Source organism: Prorops nasuta, unplaced genomic scaffold (assembly GCF_024137725.1).
Source record: "Prorops nasuta isolate Cenicafe-Biocafe unplaced genomic scaffold, Cenicafe_Pnas_1.2 PNAS00050, whole genome shotgun sequence".
NCBI classification, from domain to species: domain Eukaryota; kingdom Metazoa; phylum Arthropoda; class Insecta; order Hymenoptera; family Bethylidae; genus Prorops; species Prorops nasuta.
Genome location: NW_027116847.1, coordinates 213,672 through 231,934, shown reverse-complemented (window position 1 = coordinate 231,934; position 18,263 = coordinate 213,672). Strand labels below are relative to the sequence as shown.

The 18,263-nt window shown below is 34.3% G+C and overlaps 1 protein-coding gene across 1 annotated transcript in view; it reads right to left on the bottom strand.

Moving 5' to 3' along the window:
- Positions 1-2,009: 2,009 nt before the first annotated feature.
- Positions 2,010-18,263, bottom strand: part of LOC136784200 (adenylate cyclase type 6-like) — a 79,181-nt gene continuing 62,927 nt past the window's right edge. Inside the window, exons 11-27 of the mRNA XM_066744728.1 lie at positions 17,841-17,999; positions 17,093-17,341; positions 16,792-16,951; positions 16,584-16,681; positions 16,401-16,485; positions 15,830-15,946; positions 15,332-15,463; positions 14,854-15,092; positions 14,612-14,750; positions 13,584-13,803; positions 13,047-13,195; positions 12,783-12,890; positions 3,421-3,697; positions 3,156-3,293; positions 2,993-3,076; positions 2,761-2,917; positions 2,010-2,678 (exon numbers count right to left, since the gene is read on the bottom strand). Of these exons, the coding sequence (XP_066600825.1) occupies positions 2,564-2,678; positions 2,761-2,917; positions 2,993-3,076; positions 3,156-3,293; positions 3,421-3,697; positions 12,783-12,890; positions 13,047-13,195; positions 13,584-13,803; positions 14,612-14,750; positions 14,854-15,092; positions 15,332-15,463; positions 15,830-15,946; positions 16,401-16,485; positions 16,584-16,681; positions 16,792-16,951; positions 17,093-17,341; positions 17,841-17,999 (2,626 nt within the window). The 3' untranslated portion in view covers positions 2,010-2,563. The remainder of the gene's footprint in view (positions 2,679-2,760; positions 2,918-2,992; positions 3,077-3,155; positions 3,294-3,420; positions 3,698-12,782; positions 12,891-13,046; positions 13,196-13,583; positions 13,804-14,611; positions 14,751-14,853; positions 15,093-15,331; positions 15,464-15,829; positions 15,947-16,400; positions 16,486-16,583; positions 16,682-16,791; positions 16,952-17,092; positions 17,342-17,840; positions 18,000-18,263) is intronic.

The following is an 18,263-nucleotide window of genomic DNA, read 5'->3' as shown; positions in this document are numbered from 1 at the left end:
GTTGGTTTTGGATAAACCCATGGATTAGGCGCGTAACCAGGTCTCTGTGGTATCGGGTAAGCCGTTACTGCTCCAGCAGGAACTGCTTCTGGCATTGGCAAGGCATTCGTCAAAGCGATCAAAACTAGTAAACTTACGGTAATTATACCGAAAATCCTTCTAATTATCACCTGCAATCAATAATAAGCACGTGAAAAATAAAATTAAAAAAATGCTTGCTAAAGACAATGCGGTAGCAGTGCAGGATCAAAGGTGAAATTTTCTGGAGGAAAGAGTTTTGATGGAATTTACGAGTAACGAAGAGTGAGTCATTAAAAGAGTCAGGTAAAATATTCGAGAGAGGATACCGGAGAAGTTACTCTTTTATACCATACAGTGCTACTAAGATGGAAAGTCTTCTGCTAGACTTCCTAATGGATACCAAACTTTTACTTTTACTCACAATAACTGATTGCTGGCTGAGCATGGTCGTGGGATAAGGAAAGTAAATCGATAGCAACTTTCGCTAGGATTATTCGAAATTATGCAGTATAGCTGTCTGTTACATATCTCTCCAAGTCCACAATATAGATATACTATATATATATATGTATATACTAGAAGTAAAAATTGCAGTTCTCTCAAACTACGTAACACAACAACAAATCGCGCGAATAATAATAAAGTCAGTTTTCAATATTTATTACGATATGTTTCATCTTTTGTTTAAAAAAACCTGATTTTCTCGGAAAACTCTGACAATGTTTGACGATTCTCACGTAGACTCGGAGAGATCTGCGTCAGTACGAATCTGCTCTTTGCATGTACTGCGGAAGTTTTCTTCCGATCGTTGATTTAATCGATTCTCATTTCAATATTACTTACAGCGATATGGATCAAAAGTTACAATTAATTACGAGGCACGGGGAAAAACTGACTCTATGATTGATACTTGTGGATGAAAATTGCTAATAGCAAAAAATTATAATGTCTGATCGGTTTTTACCATGATGTCTCGTTATTACGTGGGAGCTGAAAATTGAATGACGTTGGATTGCTTGCAGTTGGCAGGCCCGGGAGACACTGAGATGAACGCTATGAAGATTAGCTGACTTTTATACGCAGACGATTCTGGAGGTGGACGTTATATTTGGGTCAGACCCTATGCGAGTCGTATGCGATATCGCCCGTATAATAATATACACTTGCCATTTCAGACTGCAAACTCCATTATACGTCGATGCTCCTCTCCGTGTACACGCGATATGTTAATTTTTTCATTGACGCTTGGTCCTTTATTTTCCGATCGCGTGGGTGACACTATTGTCTCTGCGGACAATTTGGTATGACCCCAAAATTAAAATTACTTTCTAACGTATGAGCACGCATAACGCTTTAAGGCTCTGAATTTATAAGTGTTTTGCAATCCTTCATCTTGGCTGGTCGTTAATTCTTCAAATAAGAGACTCAATATCCATCTTTTCATGCTTTTTCGTAGTTCAAAATTGTCGAGTGTTTAATTAGGTTAATGATTATTTGGATTTGCGCTAATATATTTGTTCTATGATAGTCTATAATTTCAAAAAAAAACTCGCTGCTAAACAATAATTAGCCAATGGGCCTTGACACGCTTGTATTTTGCGCAGTTTGAATACTAAATAGCATCGCTGTATCCTGCAGCCGGTAAAAGGCTTTCAAAAAGTTCACATGCTAAAGCCTTCGGCAGGAGCATGCTAAGCGAGCAAGGGAGTGGTTAAGGGAAAAAGAAATCTCTCGACAAAATTACGTCAAACGCGTGCGAAACGTCTTTGATTGCAAAAATCTGATTTCGCAGAAACGTTCAATCTTTCGGGTGATTTAAAACAGCGTGTGTATGTGCGTTTCACATTTTACGCGTGATCCTTAAAACGTGTTATCTATCAAGAAAGATTGGTCCATACTTTTTTAATTACCAGCATAGAGTTTCTACAGTTTATTTACTAGACAAATGAAACATGAGAACGTTTTACGAAAACTAAGATCCCATTTCTTATCTAAATACGATTTATGCAAGGTCCCTTTTTATTGTGACTGTCAGTTTTAACTTCCATGGAACAAATGATTTAAAGGATATTAAAAACTATGCTCAGTTTTACGTAGAAAAAATACTTTGCATTATTTACAAATATTCTTAACGGTGATAATTGCAACAATATGATACCTTAATTATTAAACATTTTTAATAATTTATATCTAAATCAATTCTAAAAATGAGGGTCATTAAAGCCTAAATGCAACATGTATTTATTAGCTAATACTAAAAATTATATCTAAAACGCGCGTCTTTTTATTAAAAATAGATATATTTAGCGCATCTTATTTAAAAATCTACTAATCTTTAAAATTATTTTAAAATTATGTTAAAATTTTGCCTACCTAAGTAAAAAACTATTTATGTTGAAGTTTTCACAATAATAAGACTTATTTACTTGTCTTTTCATTTTTTCGTAAATAATTAAAAAAAATTAATTGATTAAAATATACGTTACTTTTGTCTAGATAATATTAATGATGGTTGTTTACTTGCTGTTAAAAATACATTTCACTATGAAATGTTGTTATTTGGAACTTCTTCGTTAGACACTAAAGACGGATCACTTGATTTCTCATGATCGATAGGGATCGGCGTTTTAGTGCATTTATTAGAAACTTCAATGATCCTGTAAAAATCAGTAAGTTATTTGTATTAATTTGATCAAATTTCTTTTGTAATAAGACTAAAAAAATTGACATCATACGTACATAACTAAAAGTAATACCATAATTTGCGTTGAAAATGTCAGCCAATAAAAAGAGCTTGGCGCTGTGCTTATTGTAGCATTGTAAAGTTGGGAGTATAAAGTTCCACTGAACATAGGAACTGCGTTATCACAAACAGCTAGCATAGCGAATACTTTCCCTGGAAACAAAAATAACGTATCGTAGATAAATACAAATTTTTAAATTTATTAATAGACATTATTGACCTATTTACCTCGTTCTTCCACAGGTATGAGCTTGGAAGTCATTGATCTTAATACAGCAGCTACAACGGGACCGAGAGCAGCGATCACAGCTCCTAAAATTATGAAAATTGCATAAGTTTTGTTTTATGCTTTGACATTGAACAGGAAAATACTTTGCAAAGGTGTACCCACCGACATAAAATAATTCAGGCTTCTGTGCTAATGCAAAAACTATTCTTCCACCTGCATGTGCCAATGACCCTATTGTGACAATGATCGTATCCCTCAATCCGAGTAGTTTGCTCATTATCGGAGTTCCAATGAGCAAGGCTGAAAAAAAAGACAATATTTCATTAATGACTGATATGTAAATTCATTTTTTTGTTAAATATTGAACCTACATATTTGTTAATATTAAATTGTCGGGAAAAAATAAACAAAAAATAAAATTGCTTACCAAGTACAAATAATCCTGACTGAAACGTTTTAAAATCGCTAAAATCTTTAACGCCCCAGGCAAATTTTAGTTGCGTGTACAGGTAACTAATTTGTTTCTCGTCCCTTTGAAAAGTGTATAGAGCCATTGCGAATAAAAGAACCCACAAATGTAATCTGCCATAATTTGCTCGAGACTTTGTTAACGTTCTCACAGTAGCTTGAACGTGTTTTTTGTCAAAAAAGTCAACGAACAAATTCGTTCCAGAAATTGGCTTTTGTTGTGGCGAAGTTTGCCACTGTAGATTGAATAAGGAATATAAAATTGCTAATACCAACAATGACACATTTATGGCAAACATAAGGGAATACGATTGATTGAGTACACTGTTGAATAAATAAGAGCCCAACGCGATGCCTGAAAAAAAAATTATTTTAATATTTAGATTTAAAAGTCATTATAGATTAAATAAAACAATTTTGTTCTAATCTTTAAGTTACACTTAAAGATAAATGCGAGCCTTTAAACGGTTTATGCACGTGCGATAATAGTAGTGGAAAAAAATATAAAAAAATTTTTTAATTAATCTATAGAAAGCTTAGATATGATCAATAATGATAAAAAGTACATTAATTGAGGAAATCACTTCTTACCTATAGGCATTGTCGTGAGATACACAATATCTAAAATTGTTATTCTAAGTGTTCTTTGCTGAGTAGTAGAAACATCAGAGATATAAGAGAAACAGCAAGCAAATATCGCAATGTCAGCACCAAGCATCGCCATCGGTAATGATGCAGTATATATTACCATATTTAATTTCCAAGAACTTATCATAGAGTTAACAATAATCATGAAAGAGTAAATAACTTTTCCAAGTAATCCCAGGATCAACAATAATTTACGACCACGTCGGTCGCTCCAGTTTCCAAAAAATATTGACAGGAAAATTGGAACAACATGTCCAGCAATATTGTTCCATTGATGAAAAATTGATACTGTTTTCTGAAACAATATAATTTACCATTAGTATTTATATAATTGTTAAAAATTTTAAACGAATAACGTGTACCGCCAATAGAATTAATAATATGTACCTGCACTTCTTGCTTAATTGTTAAGTTGGCAGATAAATTTGAGCAAATCTCTTCAGAAAATCCATGATCGACGCGGCAAGCTTTGTGGACGAAAAAAGCTTGCTCGACCACAGAAGTCACCATAAATGCCATCATATATAACCACATTGTTGGCTCCACCGTAATGTGCATGATCCATCCCAAATATTTTCCTAAGCACGAGTGCGATGGTCTTTCCTCCTGATATAGAGAAATGTATTGACTAAGTTAATAATTTTCATTTTATTCGAACACCACAGAAAAAGTCTGTTTAAAAATTCTTTAATTATTCTTTGATTTTTTTTTTCAATATGTTTCTAATACAAAAAAATACCGTTTCCACATCGAACAGTTCATATTCAAAAACTTAAAGGGGTTATGTGCAGTTATTTTCCGAAAACAAAAAAAAAACTCGCATTTCGGAATTTTTTAAAAAGAATTTCTGCATGCTTAGAAGAAATCTAAGTAAACTACATGATGCAGTAATAGTTACTAAGTATATACATGAATTTTAACAAAGAAAAATAATTTTCGTGGCGTCGGCACACATGAGACGTCCTGGATGGCCTTTTAAAAAACGATATTAGAGGTGAAAAGGATTTCTTAGTATTGGATCATTTACGGACGAAAATCGCGATAAATTTTGAAAGTAGAATAGTTTTTCTCAGCCTTAATCGAAGGGTATTCAAACATAATAAACAAAAATAAAATGGCGACATTTTAAACATGAAAATAGAATTTTTATAAAAAAAAATGGTATTTTTAGCTGAGAAACAAAGGTATTCAAGATAATAAAAAATTCTTCGATTAGGACCAAGATTTTTATCAAAAAAAAAAAGGGTGTGAAGTTTGAAAGCTAGGTATATGTTGAACAGTTATGCAGTAATGTTGCTCACCGTTATGAGATAGTCGCGTTTAAAGTTATAATTTATAATGTTAGAAGTCGTTACCGCACTGTACATTTTAACCCAGTAAATCGCAAAATTTTATTAGAAAAGCATACAAGTTTGGCATAATATTCCTAAGGGTTAGTACTTTTAGGAAATATAAAAATTGAAAAATCGATTTTTTCAAATTTACTGACTGCACACACAAGTAGCCACTTAAAAATAAACAAAAAAACAAATCACATTTCACATACCACACTTATATTCTGAATTAACGTTTTCATTTCTGTTCGAATTAATTTTAAGTATTTAGTACGCCAAATGTCTCCCTCTAACGTATAGCTTAATTAGGTATTCCAAAATGATTATTTTTAATCACGTCAATTAAAGCGTAATTAACACGTACAGAAATGAGACAAATAGCAATCGAGCGTCTATTGCAAGCATGTTTGTTTTATTGATGAAATTACCTCGTATATATTTGAGTCCGTAAGCATTTTGGAGCGATGCAGCAACAGCTCAGCAATTTTATGAAGTGAATCTTTTCACGTGGTCATCGTTGATAACGGAAAAATTGTGGCGTCTTCGTGCTCCCTCTCTTCCTAACATTGCACATTTTCAGCACATTATAGTTATGAAGAAACGTTACGTTTACCGATGCACTACCCGAAAGGGCCGATAGCCCGATATGAAACGTTGATTTATTCCAATTTTAACATATGACTTTAAGAACTTTTAGCTTCCTGGATAGATCATTGCTAGACTAAATGATAGATGATTGGTCGATAGAAGTCGTGAAATGTGATATCAAGTACTTTGGATGGCGATATGGATCATGTAATTCTAATATTGTTACGCACATAATTATATATGCTTATACTGATAACGCGACTATGTTGCAATAAACGACATCTTTCTCTTTATAATGTAATAGCTCTAACACACATATGATTCAATGTATTTAATACAGATATCTGACATCTTAAAAAACAGCAAGACAAGCATATTCTTATTCAAAAAACGCTACAAAATAAATAAAAGTAAAATTAAAATTTTTTTAAGTTATTATATATACTTTTCGAATAATAAAAGACAAAATTTTAACAAGACAGAAATGAATTGGTGAATAAATTAGGAGCTATATTCACTAATACATTAGTAAATTTAAAACAGTAAAGTGTTAAGTAAAGATTTCTGCAATATGATCAGCTGTGGTAACAGATTCGTTATGCAATTAGAGACACAATGTTTTATTTATTTAAATATTTACATGTCATAGGTAGCTAATAATTATCGAGCAATGCTTCTCTGTTATTATAAAAAACTGAGATTCATTTCATCTTATCGCTTTGGAGTAGTTGTAATTTTTTGTTTACACACCGATCGATACGACATCATAACCTTAATCGAGCATGGAGGCTTGACGAAAAAACACTCGAAATTAGTAACCTGGGGAGAAGCCATTAATCCAAGTAGGGTAGAATGGTTGGTGAAAGTTCAATTAATTGCAATAAAGTACATGATCCAAATGTTTATTTCATTGGAACTGAATAACAGTGCTACACTATTCCTCATAAGCCGATTGTTACATCTGTTACAAAGCTCACATTAAATTACCATGTTATCCGCGTGGCTCACGCCTCACACGTATGTGATTCATTCCGTCGGTATTATTGATTTCTGCATCTTCAGAGTTACCAACAGTTAGGCGCGGAAAGAATAATATACATATGTATTCCACGCACCCTCTTCCAGAACTTAAAAAAGCGCGGTAAAATTTGAACAAAACAAATAAGCCGATTATCCATATATTCCGTTCGTTTCGTTATTAACTAAATTATAATCGTTATATAACACAATTTTAATAACAATTATATTACATATTTCAAAATTAGTAACACATGGTACTTACCTCAGCAAGGGAACATAGCATCAATTTACACTGTGAAAGTGTTTATCAAATATTATAAAAACACTTTGAATCTTAGATTATTTTTAAACATTTGAAATTAATTCTTCTGTTGAGTCCTTTTTTTCTTAATTAGATAGAAAATTTAAGGGAAATTGTAATATATTTCAGTGAGAATATTTCTCTCATGACTACAGTTGGGTTTGAACTATTTATGTATTGCTTATTAAAGGAAACACAGAGAGAGAGAAAGATTTCACTTGCCTAACGACGGGAAACCGGTTTCACCACCAACTGGAGCACCGGAGACCGGAGTTTGTCTATGGTATAGGAAACGGCTTGAATTATAAAACAAGACTATCGAGTGGTTCAACTTTGGTGTGAAATATGCTATCAGTTTGATCTCCTTCAGAATCATTCAACTTCGTTCCCCCGATAACTTGGTGGCATACATTCTTTAATAAGTTTTATTGCAAAGATTATGTGTCTCGTTAAACTAATTCCAATATTTGCTCGGGTATTTAATATTTAGTAATAACACGTATCTATATCGTCTTTTGATAAAAATGTATTTCATATGCTGAATGATAAAATGCATTGTATGTATGTGACTACACTATACGTGTGAGCTTTCAGTACAGAGTCAGTTTTTAGGCCATCGAAGTTACATCAAAATTCTCTTGAGTATATTAACAAATAATAACACGTTCTTCTCTTTTAATTCATATTATACACTCTTATATGGATATTTCTCAACAAGAACTAGCGAAAATGTCTTTTATTTTTTAAAGACACGCAGCATAGTGGACTACCATTCTTATTAATTATTTCTTTTTATCATCATCGGTTATATCGTTTATGCTATACAGACAAGTATTGTAGAAATTTGAACATAGTAAAAGATGAAGAGAGATATATTACAAGATATCGTTGTTATTATTTTCAAAATATAATGTATGTATATGTGCATGATCTAAATTTCTAGACTATTCGTTAAAGATTTTCGACAAAGCTCTTGAATTTTTGCATAAAGTTTTTCTATAGCACAAAGTATAATAATATTTCCTCTTTCCCTATTCGAAAATCTTGCAAATAAATTATATATTCAGCAATCGGAATCGTCAACAATCTAGATTTTTTCTCCTTCTCCTTATCTATTATTAAAACTGATTTCCTTCGACTTTTATTGCATGAAAAATTCATATTAACATTTATTAACAAGATATTCGAATATCCATATGGCGTTCTGTAATTAATTTTCCTACTGAATACATAAGATCCACATTTAACACAGATTCTATCAATACAATTAGTTTGATATGAAATGTGATTGACATTAGGTTTATGCAAGCTGTTTAGCCTATATTTTGATTTCATCGTTTTAATTGCATTTCACATACTATTGCAATATTTATTAGTGATCTGTATGTACACTTATTTCTAAGTGTTGTTATGTAGTCGTTAGAAAATATGAAGGGTCGTTCGAGCTGAAATGCGTGTACTTAAATTATACATATAGTATTCTAGTGAACAATATTTTAATTAAAAAAAAAAAAAAAAAATGGAAAGTAAAACGCAATTAAAACATACACACACCCAATTACAGAATATTTATGAATTGTTATGTTGTTGACATTTTTATTTTTAGCTATACGCATGTTTCTTTAACTAAATTTGCGTTCAATTTTTAACTGGACCTGCCAGCAGTATCATAATTTTCAAATATAATCGAGCGTAAATGATCTATTATCTATTAATCGTCAATCAGAAAATATTTACATTTAGAAATTAGCTTTCTGTTTTTTACTCGCTCTAGCAACTACTATAATTAATATTTGTTCTTTAGTCTAGGCTTTAATACACGGCTGCAACAATTATTAGCAGAATTGGCAAATGTATAATACAGTAGTTTCTAGTCTGCATTTTTTATCAATTAAGAGTCCCGGAGTTTGAGTTATCTCAACAACATTTTTTTGCCCGCTGCTATCTACGAGCTCGGAACGTTAGCCTATAACAATAAATAGAGATATATAGCCTTCTTATACTTTTTCGTTAGCGTAAATTAGAGTTTCAACATTTTAATAATTAAATAACGCTAACACGTTATTATTAATAATTTGATAGCATTTTTATGATCAAATAAGTCAAAACGTGATGTAAATCCAAGTCGTTTGAAAACTTTTTTATATGTATAGATATTTGTTCAAATTCCTTAATAAACGTATTTTAATAATTTTAATTAATGTTAGAGGTATGTATATTAATGAGCTTAAAAATCAATAAAAAATCCGATAGTCATTCCATTTGAACAATACCAATTGAAAAAATTTAAAAGATTGATTAATATTAATAGAACACATATAGAAACATTAACTTGTATTAATGAAAAAGTATAAAGCTTCTTATCGCAACGCCTATTAAATTACCGTTTCGAGCTGCTTCGAATTACTCGAAACACAGAAGTCAGGTCCGACAGAAAAATAATTCCTTTAGAGCGATGTCCCCCAAACGTGAACTCTTGACCGGGAACTACAGTAGATAATTTTCTAGTGTTTGTGTTTAAAATTGAACTATCTGAGAACTTCTCTTTCTCGTTACAATAAAAATATACAAGGACATGACACTAATACAATCACGCTTGTATAGTTACTTACAACTCCAAAAATCACATACATACTTCTGTGCACTTTCATGTATAGTATACATTACTTGATACTTTTTTACATTAAATTCTTTAGTATCGTAAGATGTTTGTAATAATAATAATATGTATATATTACACACTATATCTATTTTTACAACTTTTGCTTCTCAGCCATACGCAATATTTATGCATCCTTTCGAGTTAATTTTTACTCTTGGCCAACTTTAACTGAAACTTCGGCCATGCACAAACATCACTATATATTGACTTTGCTCCTAAATTATATTTAACAAGACTTCCGTGGTCCCCTTCTTGAAAATCTCCGCGTTTAACTCCAAGCTTCGTTCTTCCACGGTTTCGTTGTATCGGATTTTGTCCTTTAATTATTCTTTACTGGAATAATAAAGAGGAGAAGTGAAGAAAATGATAAAAAACAGCGAATGAAAACTATTATGTTCAACTTTAAGACAGCACATTATAAAACTGCCAAAAATCGCAATATCTTAGAAATTGATTGTTTTTAAATGAGTTTTATGCAATAGGAAAAATAACTTGTTTCAATTATAGAAATGTCATTATTAGTCTTAACTAATCTTATTTATATAAATTGCATGTAGCATCGGTTATTAATCTGTCTTTCCTTTTTTACTGGCCAATGACCATACGAGACCTAAACACGGAATGTTATACTATATATGTTATATCGTCTCGCATTAGAAGAAAAATTCAACATTTACTCACATACACATTTAATTCACACGCGATTCTCCCAACGAATGATAACCGTAATTTTGCAGTGTAGACGTGGAAGAAAATTTGAGCCCTTTCATTTGTCTATATATCTACAGATCGTTATTATATAATAATAATATGCTCATTTTCTATATATATTATATACGATGTACCGTATTTGAAATCATCAACAGCAATGCCAGAGATCGCTTTACCGTTGCAGGGACGGTTCACAACGATTAAGTTAAAATTATTCTAGAAACAGAATAGGGCGACAAAGCTCGTTAAACTTAATAGATAGGGCCATCACAGATTGTGCAATAAATATTCTTTTACCTCCTTGTCAAGTGATCGTAAAGAATATACCTAATCTATTTGTTCTACGAATGGATGAATGAACAAATTTTGTAATGCCATGTAGTGAAAGTAAATGAGTGTTAAGCATGACAAAAATTTGTCTTTCTGATCAGGGAAGATTCAATTCCGTAAAATTGACCAATAACCGCAATTTACTTCGTATATTTCAGATAAACATTGATGTTTCAAATGTTCAACAATGTTTTACATGATTAATACAAGGCTTCGTATAAAAATCTCTTAATAAATGATATCTGAAAATTATGGAGACTGGCGAAAGGCGAAGCATAGGTGTATCATTGAGAATTTACAGACTCCATAGTTTTGCAACCAAATCTTAATATTTAGATTTTAAAATTATTTGAGAAAAATTATATTAATAAATAGATTGCTCGTGTCGATTTTTAGCGAGCTAGGCATGACCTAGATTTTAAATCATCATTAAATGGAACAATGCAAATATACGAAAATGGTCATAGAATTTTTGTGTATCATTGGTCTGGTCGTGAAGGTTTATCATCGGATAAATTTACTGGTCTGCGACCTTCGGTGGGTCTTGGATATCCCTGGAGGCTTTGGTAGAAGAAGAGAGAATAGTAGATAATTCAGGGATGAGTTTCACAAAATGTGAGTAAATGCGTTTTGTCTAGAGTTAGAAAAAAAAAATTAAAATAGGTAGCTCGTCGTCTCACGAATAACTATTTTTGCTATTTTGTGCTCCGGTACGGTAAACTTCGTTCGTAATTAAACCATTCAATCAAGATGTTAGATATTGGATACTAAAAAGCTTCTACGTAGTATTAAGTGACAAAGACGTTCCTTCGCACTTTTCGCATAAATTAGCACGATATCAGTCTCTCTGTAAAATAATATCATTTATCATACAATGGTTATTCTATTAGCTGCGGATCACGCTCGTTCGACGAGTTGAGATTTACTTATCGACGATAAAGCAGTTTTGTCGGATGATAAAATATATGGAAGAATCGACCAATGTTAATTGTTTTAATATAGAAATAGCATGCTGCTCATTCAAGTGTTATTGTAAAGCTTAAAAAAATGTTTGAAAAAATTGATTTTATCCAAGAAAAAAAAGAAAAAATAAATCAAATAAAAACAGCAGATCTTTTCCACGCAAGATCGTTTGACACCGCGCCGAATATTCAAAGCTTGCGCGAACGGTGAGAATTTTAAAAAATATAGTTAAAAATATAATTTCAGTTGACGTACGTACGGGACTAAAAGTATTTATAAACGCGTGAATTGCTAAAAATATATTTAACGTACTCGAGCTTTAGCCGGTTAGAAACGGCTGGAAAGCTCGGTAGATATTATTTATATCTATTTTGAATGTATTACAGGACTGGTCATGTTTAGAATGGCTAGCCGTAGAGATTGTAGGCGCGTTTGCGTGTATAGTCACGCGTGTTTTTTTGTCGGTTCTCTACAGCGTTTTCTGGTTTCCTGCTTATCGAAGGTTAGAAGGTTTGAGCGTCCAAAAGGCCTAAAGCCAATCAGAAAGGCGCGATACTTCCGGGTGATTGCGCTTTATCAGCATCGCTGTTGTTGTTGGAGTTGGTTTTAGTCAAAATTTCAGCAGTGCTTCTCAATCTGCTCGGATCCCGAGGTCCATCGAGAAAATAAGTGACCATGCTTCCTTTCCCCTTGACTTGAATGGTGCCTCTGCAGGTCAAGGAGTAGCCTTTGGCGATTAAAATATCTCGAACTTCCTGAGTTACTTGAATGCTATCCAAAACACCAGTCGAGTCCATTCTGGAAGCCACGTTTACCGCGTTGCCCCAAATGTCGTACTGAGGCTTCCTCGCGCCAATAACCCCAGCAACCACCTGTAAAATTATCAATTATTTTCTGCTTTTACTTTTCACCTCCCGAGTTTTGTAAATATATGAAGAAATTTGTAAAAATAAACGTGCACTCTTTCATATACTGAAATTTCGTTCTTTTAACGGTACTCGGAATTATCCACATTCGGCAGTTATTACCGGTCCAATATTGATGCCAATCCTTATCCGGAAATTATTGAAACTGTGCTCATTGACGTAGGCCAACTGCTCCCTGATCCTCAATGCATAGTCGGCCATTGCAGTCACGTGCTTAAAATCGTTCATGTCACAGGTGTTTTTCGTCAAACCTGCAATTCAATCATATCATTAAGCGCGATGCTCCCTGATTTACCAATTTTCTTCAGCAAACCAGCAAAAACATTTTCCGTCTCTTTCCATAATCTTCTTCATTTTTCACTTTCATTTTCCACGCTTCGTTAAACCTCACGGTTCTAAAAACAAATGAAATGCGATCTTTCACGAGTTTATAAAAGGTTAACAAACTTTTAAAGGCTTTACGAGACCGTTATATAGTTAGTTTATTTGAAATTATCTAGTTCCGCGTTTAATAAACTACGCTTTAGAGAAAAGTTTGCTCAAAGCTCGAGACTCCTGTCGAGAGATAATTAGAAAGATGACGATGTCTTATAAAAAGAGCGAGACTATTTTTTGAAATTTGGTAAACGGTTGACTAGCCTGATGCTGCCATGTAAGTGGATCCAGTGCTCTTGATTTTCTCGATGTACTTGAATTCCTCCAGTGTAAGAAGCTCGTCAAAGTCAGCGATGATCTCGTTTAGCAGCCTCAGGCATTCGACACCTTCGTTATTAGCTTCCAGCTCGACGTAGAATTCCGAAAAATTTGGTATCGATGCGAACATTATGCAAACAAAGTCGCACTGTTCGTGATACAATTCCTGCGAAAGAATCAACTTTTCAATCCGATAGTATTACGTTCGATTTGCAATATTTTGTCGGCATGGTTTAATTGTTTGCCGTATAAATGAAATATGTAAGCTAGATTTTAGTTGGCACACCATTTTCTCCAAACAAAATTGCAATAATAATAAACTGGATAAAGTTTGCCGTGTGACTCGATCATTGTGTTTCATGTAAATATTACGCAAGTGAATAAAATGCTGCAAGTTTTTAATTCCAATGCTCGAATAGCGAAATAAGCCGTAATTGCAACAAGAGCCAAGAGCAGTTATCCTTCTTCTGTAATGATACTTTCTGTAAGGTTTGTACGGCTATATAGGTTTATCGCTCCAAACAATCGTACAGGATTAAAGCACACTGCAACTTTTTGCTCGCACTGCTCGGCAAGATTTTATCAGTCAGATAACAATGACGTCGGTTTATACATTCGTGCTGATTTTCAAAGTTTTCACGAGTGCAATGGCTGCTGGCACGTATTGTTTGACACTGTCGATGCTAGATTTCAGCGAATGCAGTTCGTTAAGGAAATCCAAATGAACAATGGAGCAATAATTTTGTTTCGTAAAGCAGCATTGATTATATCGATAACAAAACTATGCGTGTATTATGAAGGAACGATTCTTGGGAATAAATTTAAACTGTATAACTGTAGCTTTTGCGGTGGAATAAAAAGATCAGTTTGGTAAAGACGTTTCTTTGAAAAGCGAGTATACATATAGCGAATTGCTGATTTATTGGGAGAAAATTAAGAGGGTTGTTAAGGCGAAGAAACTCGAAGGAACTCACGTCTGAATTAACAGTGGAGAGGAAATGAGCTGCCACGTGTTCGGGTAATATATTCGCTAAAAGTTTCTGATTGTAGGCCTTTATGTGTTCCATCTCCTCTTTCTCCTCGGTCGCTTGCAACTTCCAGAGGAAATCCAGTCTACGATATAAAGGAGGAAATTTTACAACTGCTTGGAATATTCAATAGTGCTGCACGTGGTGGTGCATCAGGTAAATGCTAAAAAGGTTGAATATTAAAAAACCTGTATGTGGCCTCGGTGTGCTGGGAATGGGCGACCAAGCAACACATGAAAAAAACCACCAGTACCCCGGCCAACCATCCACCAGCTTGCTCGACATCTTCTTCCTTTATGGCTTGGTAAATGCTTACACCGAGATAACACGCCACAACGAAGCTCAGCACTGCCACTTTGAAGACCGATGTTAAAATCTGGTACACAGCGCAGGTAACCATGACCAGCATCACCAGCACAGGAAACAACTGAGGGAATTCATCGAATCTTTCATTTTGTATTTTTAAATAGCTTTTTCCTTTTAATTTTAAAAAGCTCGTCATAACAAGATACGGAGCACGCTTTTTCCCACAAAACTAATATAAATGTCGTCCAAGATAAAGAGACTTTATTAGCCACGTTAAATCTCCCCTTATCCCAGTCTTGTAGTTTTGGTGGTAGGGAAAAAAGATGAAAATACATTGGAGCTTATTCTAATAAAACTTACGTCAGAAAATAGAGTATAATAGCATGGTACTGCACCAGCTCCTATACTCTGCATTATTACAACGGAATTGTTTTGCATTTCCGCATTCGTCCAACTGCTGTTACTGCACACGTTACTTCCATCCAGTGTGACCTGTCAAATGCAACAATAACGGAAACGGATAAGGGACAGAGATACCCTTTAAATATCAAAGAGATAGCCATTGCTGTGTACTGTAAATTATTTTAACAGTTTCATCAATTCTCCAGCGTTACAGCTCTGACACTCTTATCGTTACAAAATATCTAAATTATCGATAGTTACTTTTAAAATAACTTTAGATACCCTTACGATCTGTAAATTCAATTTCAGTCAATTTCTATGTCGATAGTTCAATTAGACGGAGTAATTATCAGCTTTTTAACAAAAAATACTTTTTACTGGATTTCTAATTGGTTCGTGTATATGCAGGGTGCTAATTAAAATTTTGTCTTGATAAACGCGAGTGGTCCGACTTACGAGAGGCGACAGCACCGTAACGAACGTGAGGAGGACCACCATCGTCGCGATACTTTGAGCCACTATCCGATTTTGGAAAATCTGCAAAGCTACTGTTCTGATCCACTGAGGGACTGCCTGTAACAGATAAATCACGTCGCATCATTAATCGTCCGGCTATTTGACGACTGACGAAAAAATGGAATACATGATGGATGCGGGCGATAGGTGCGATCGGAGGGTGATATGAAAAATCGAAGACGATCAGTCATAATCCAATTCATCGAAGTGCGCATAGCGTTGCATAACGTATTGGTCGATAATTTTGGCACTGACCTGGAATCTCGCCACCGAGCCTCAAGGTCAAGAGGAAGTGGCAAGTTTCCAAAGAGTTTTACAATCGATCCAACAGTTAGGCACAAAAAGCGATTTGTATATTTAAACGTATTCCAATAAAACCCATCTTCCATTCCCCCCCTCTCTTTCCATATATAGTTCTCACTCTCTCCCACACCATTCCTTCATTCCACCCTCCATCGTAACGTAGAGCCGCCTCGAGTGTGCAAAGAGTGCCTTTTATTCTTAGACTTACCTCGTTTTTCTCAGCTAGTAGAATTCCGTTTACCAAGGCGATTATCAATACGCTCAGTCCAGTGCAAACGTAGAAATAAATACTCCTATACATAAGCAAGAATTTAATGTTTATGGAACAACGGTTTGACGAAAAACGAATAGTCATCGTACAATGGTCGAATAAGATAAATCAGACATTTACCCAGATAGCGAAATGGCTATAGCAACTACAACGATTATGTAGACGAATCCTGAACACACGAAATAAGCTGAGAGCATCCTGTCCCTTTCTCGAGTGTACTGCAATTATTATGCAATAATGATAGATCGCGAGTTGCTGTTTTTATCTCTTAAGAAAATTTCAATAGCGAATGGAAAGTATTGGTGATAAAAGTGGTTATAGCCCTTACCTTTTCTTCTATGTCAGGTCTTCGAAAAGTCAATATAAAGGGTGTGCAATGCTGCGCTCGCAGTCTGTCTATACTTCGAGCATCAATCGCTCTCATTAAATACTCGTTGACCTCGTCTTCGGGATCTTTGTCGCTCTCCGTTGTTTCGACGAAACCTAATCTGATACAAGTGGTAGAAGAAAAAACTGTCAGGTCTATCAAAGTGTCGATAGGTTCGTTTTAAATTTATTATCGATAAAAATGTTGAATTAAAATGGAAAAGTAGGTGCATTGTATAATTTGAATTTGCAGGTGCTTTTACTTGGTCTGTTTTCCATGCTGGGAGCCGTGACCCATGACCCTCATCTCCTTCGAGACATTGCCATTCGCAGAAAGTCCTTTCCTGATGCCGGAAGTCGTCACATTGTCCTTAAAAGTATTCCCGGGAACAATTAGGTAAGTCTGGATATTTTGCTCCTTCAAGTAGGCGTTCCGTTCTCCGCCGTGTCCCTCTTCAACTTCGTAATATCCACCCAGACAATCCAAAGTCTCCTTCGTGATGTGCACTCTCCTGAAAATTGTTATTTTTATTTAGCAAGTACTTTCGTTCTATTCTGGTAAAACAAATCTGACAAACTCTCGAATTAAAGTCTATGAAAAATTTTCTTTAGTGGTTAATTCGAATTTTCTATTTACTACTCTTTCGTAAAATATTCTTTTAGCAGAATAATGAATAATAGGAAAATACACGGTAAGAAAAAAGAAGAAAGGATAGTTGCATGAAAAATGTAGTAAAATGACTTGGCAATTAATTTATAAGAGTTTGGAGAACCTGGGCGAAGGTGTAAACACTATATATAAATAATATATAGGAAAATTTTCATCATCATCGTTGCGATTTCCTAAAAACTGCACATCTTAGCCAAAGTTCCTTCTTGATAACTAATTATTTAAGAGAATTATCTATGATATCTTTGAAGTTACACGACTGGACCGTATCTGATACGACTTCGTCAAAGCTGGCAAACCAGCTTTGCTTGAAGCTTAACCAGACCCGTTAACAGACTTACCCCGGTATGCCACCACTTTCCATGTAATTTGCCAGGGTGACGTCATTACTCCAGACATCGAACTGCCACTTTCGAAGTCCAAGAACTCCGCAGTGAACTCTTCCAGTATGGATGCCCACTCGCATGTTAACGTTCACTGCCATCACTTCGCGAACGAGCCTGATGAAATTAACCAATTTGTTGAAAATTCCCAATAAGATGGAAACTTTTCGTAAGAAGCGAAACTGTTGCTGAATCATTGAAATGTATCTTAGGTTTCAGAGTGCTAGGGATTTAATTAAGCATTTGTTTAGGTTGGGTCTGATTAAAAAGCGTACTAGTGGATTCTTTCCTGATGGGCTTCATCGAATAAGTCGGAAGTTCCTGCACAATAGAGACACTGATTCCAATCGAACTCGGTCGTCATTGTGCTCTCGGAGGAAA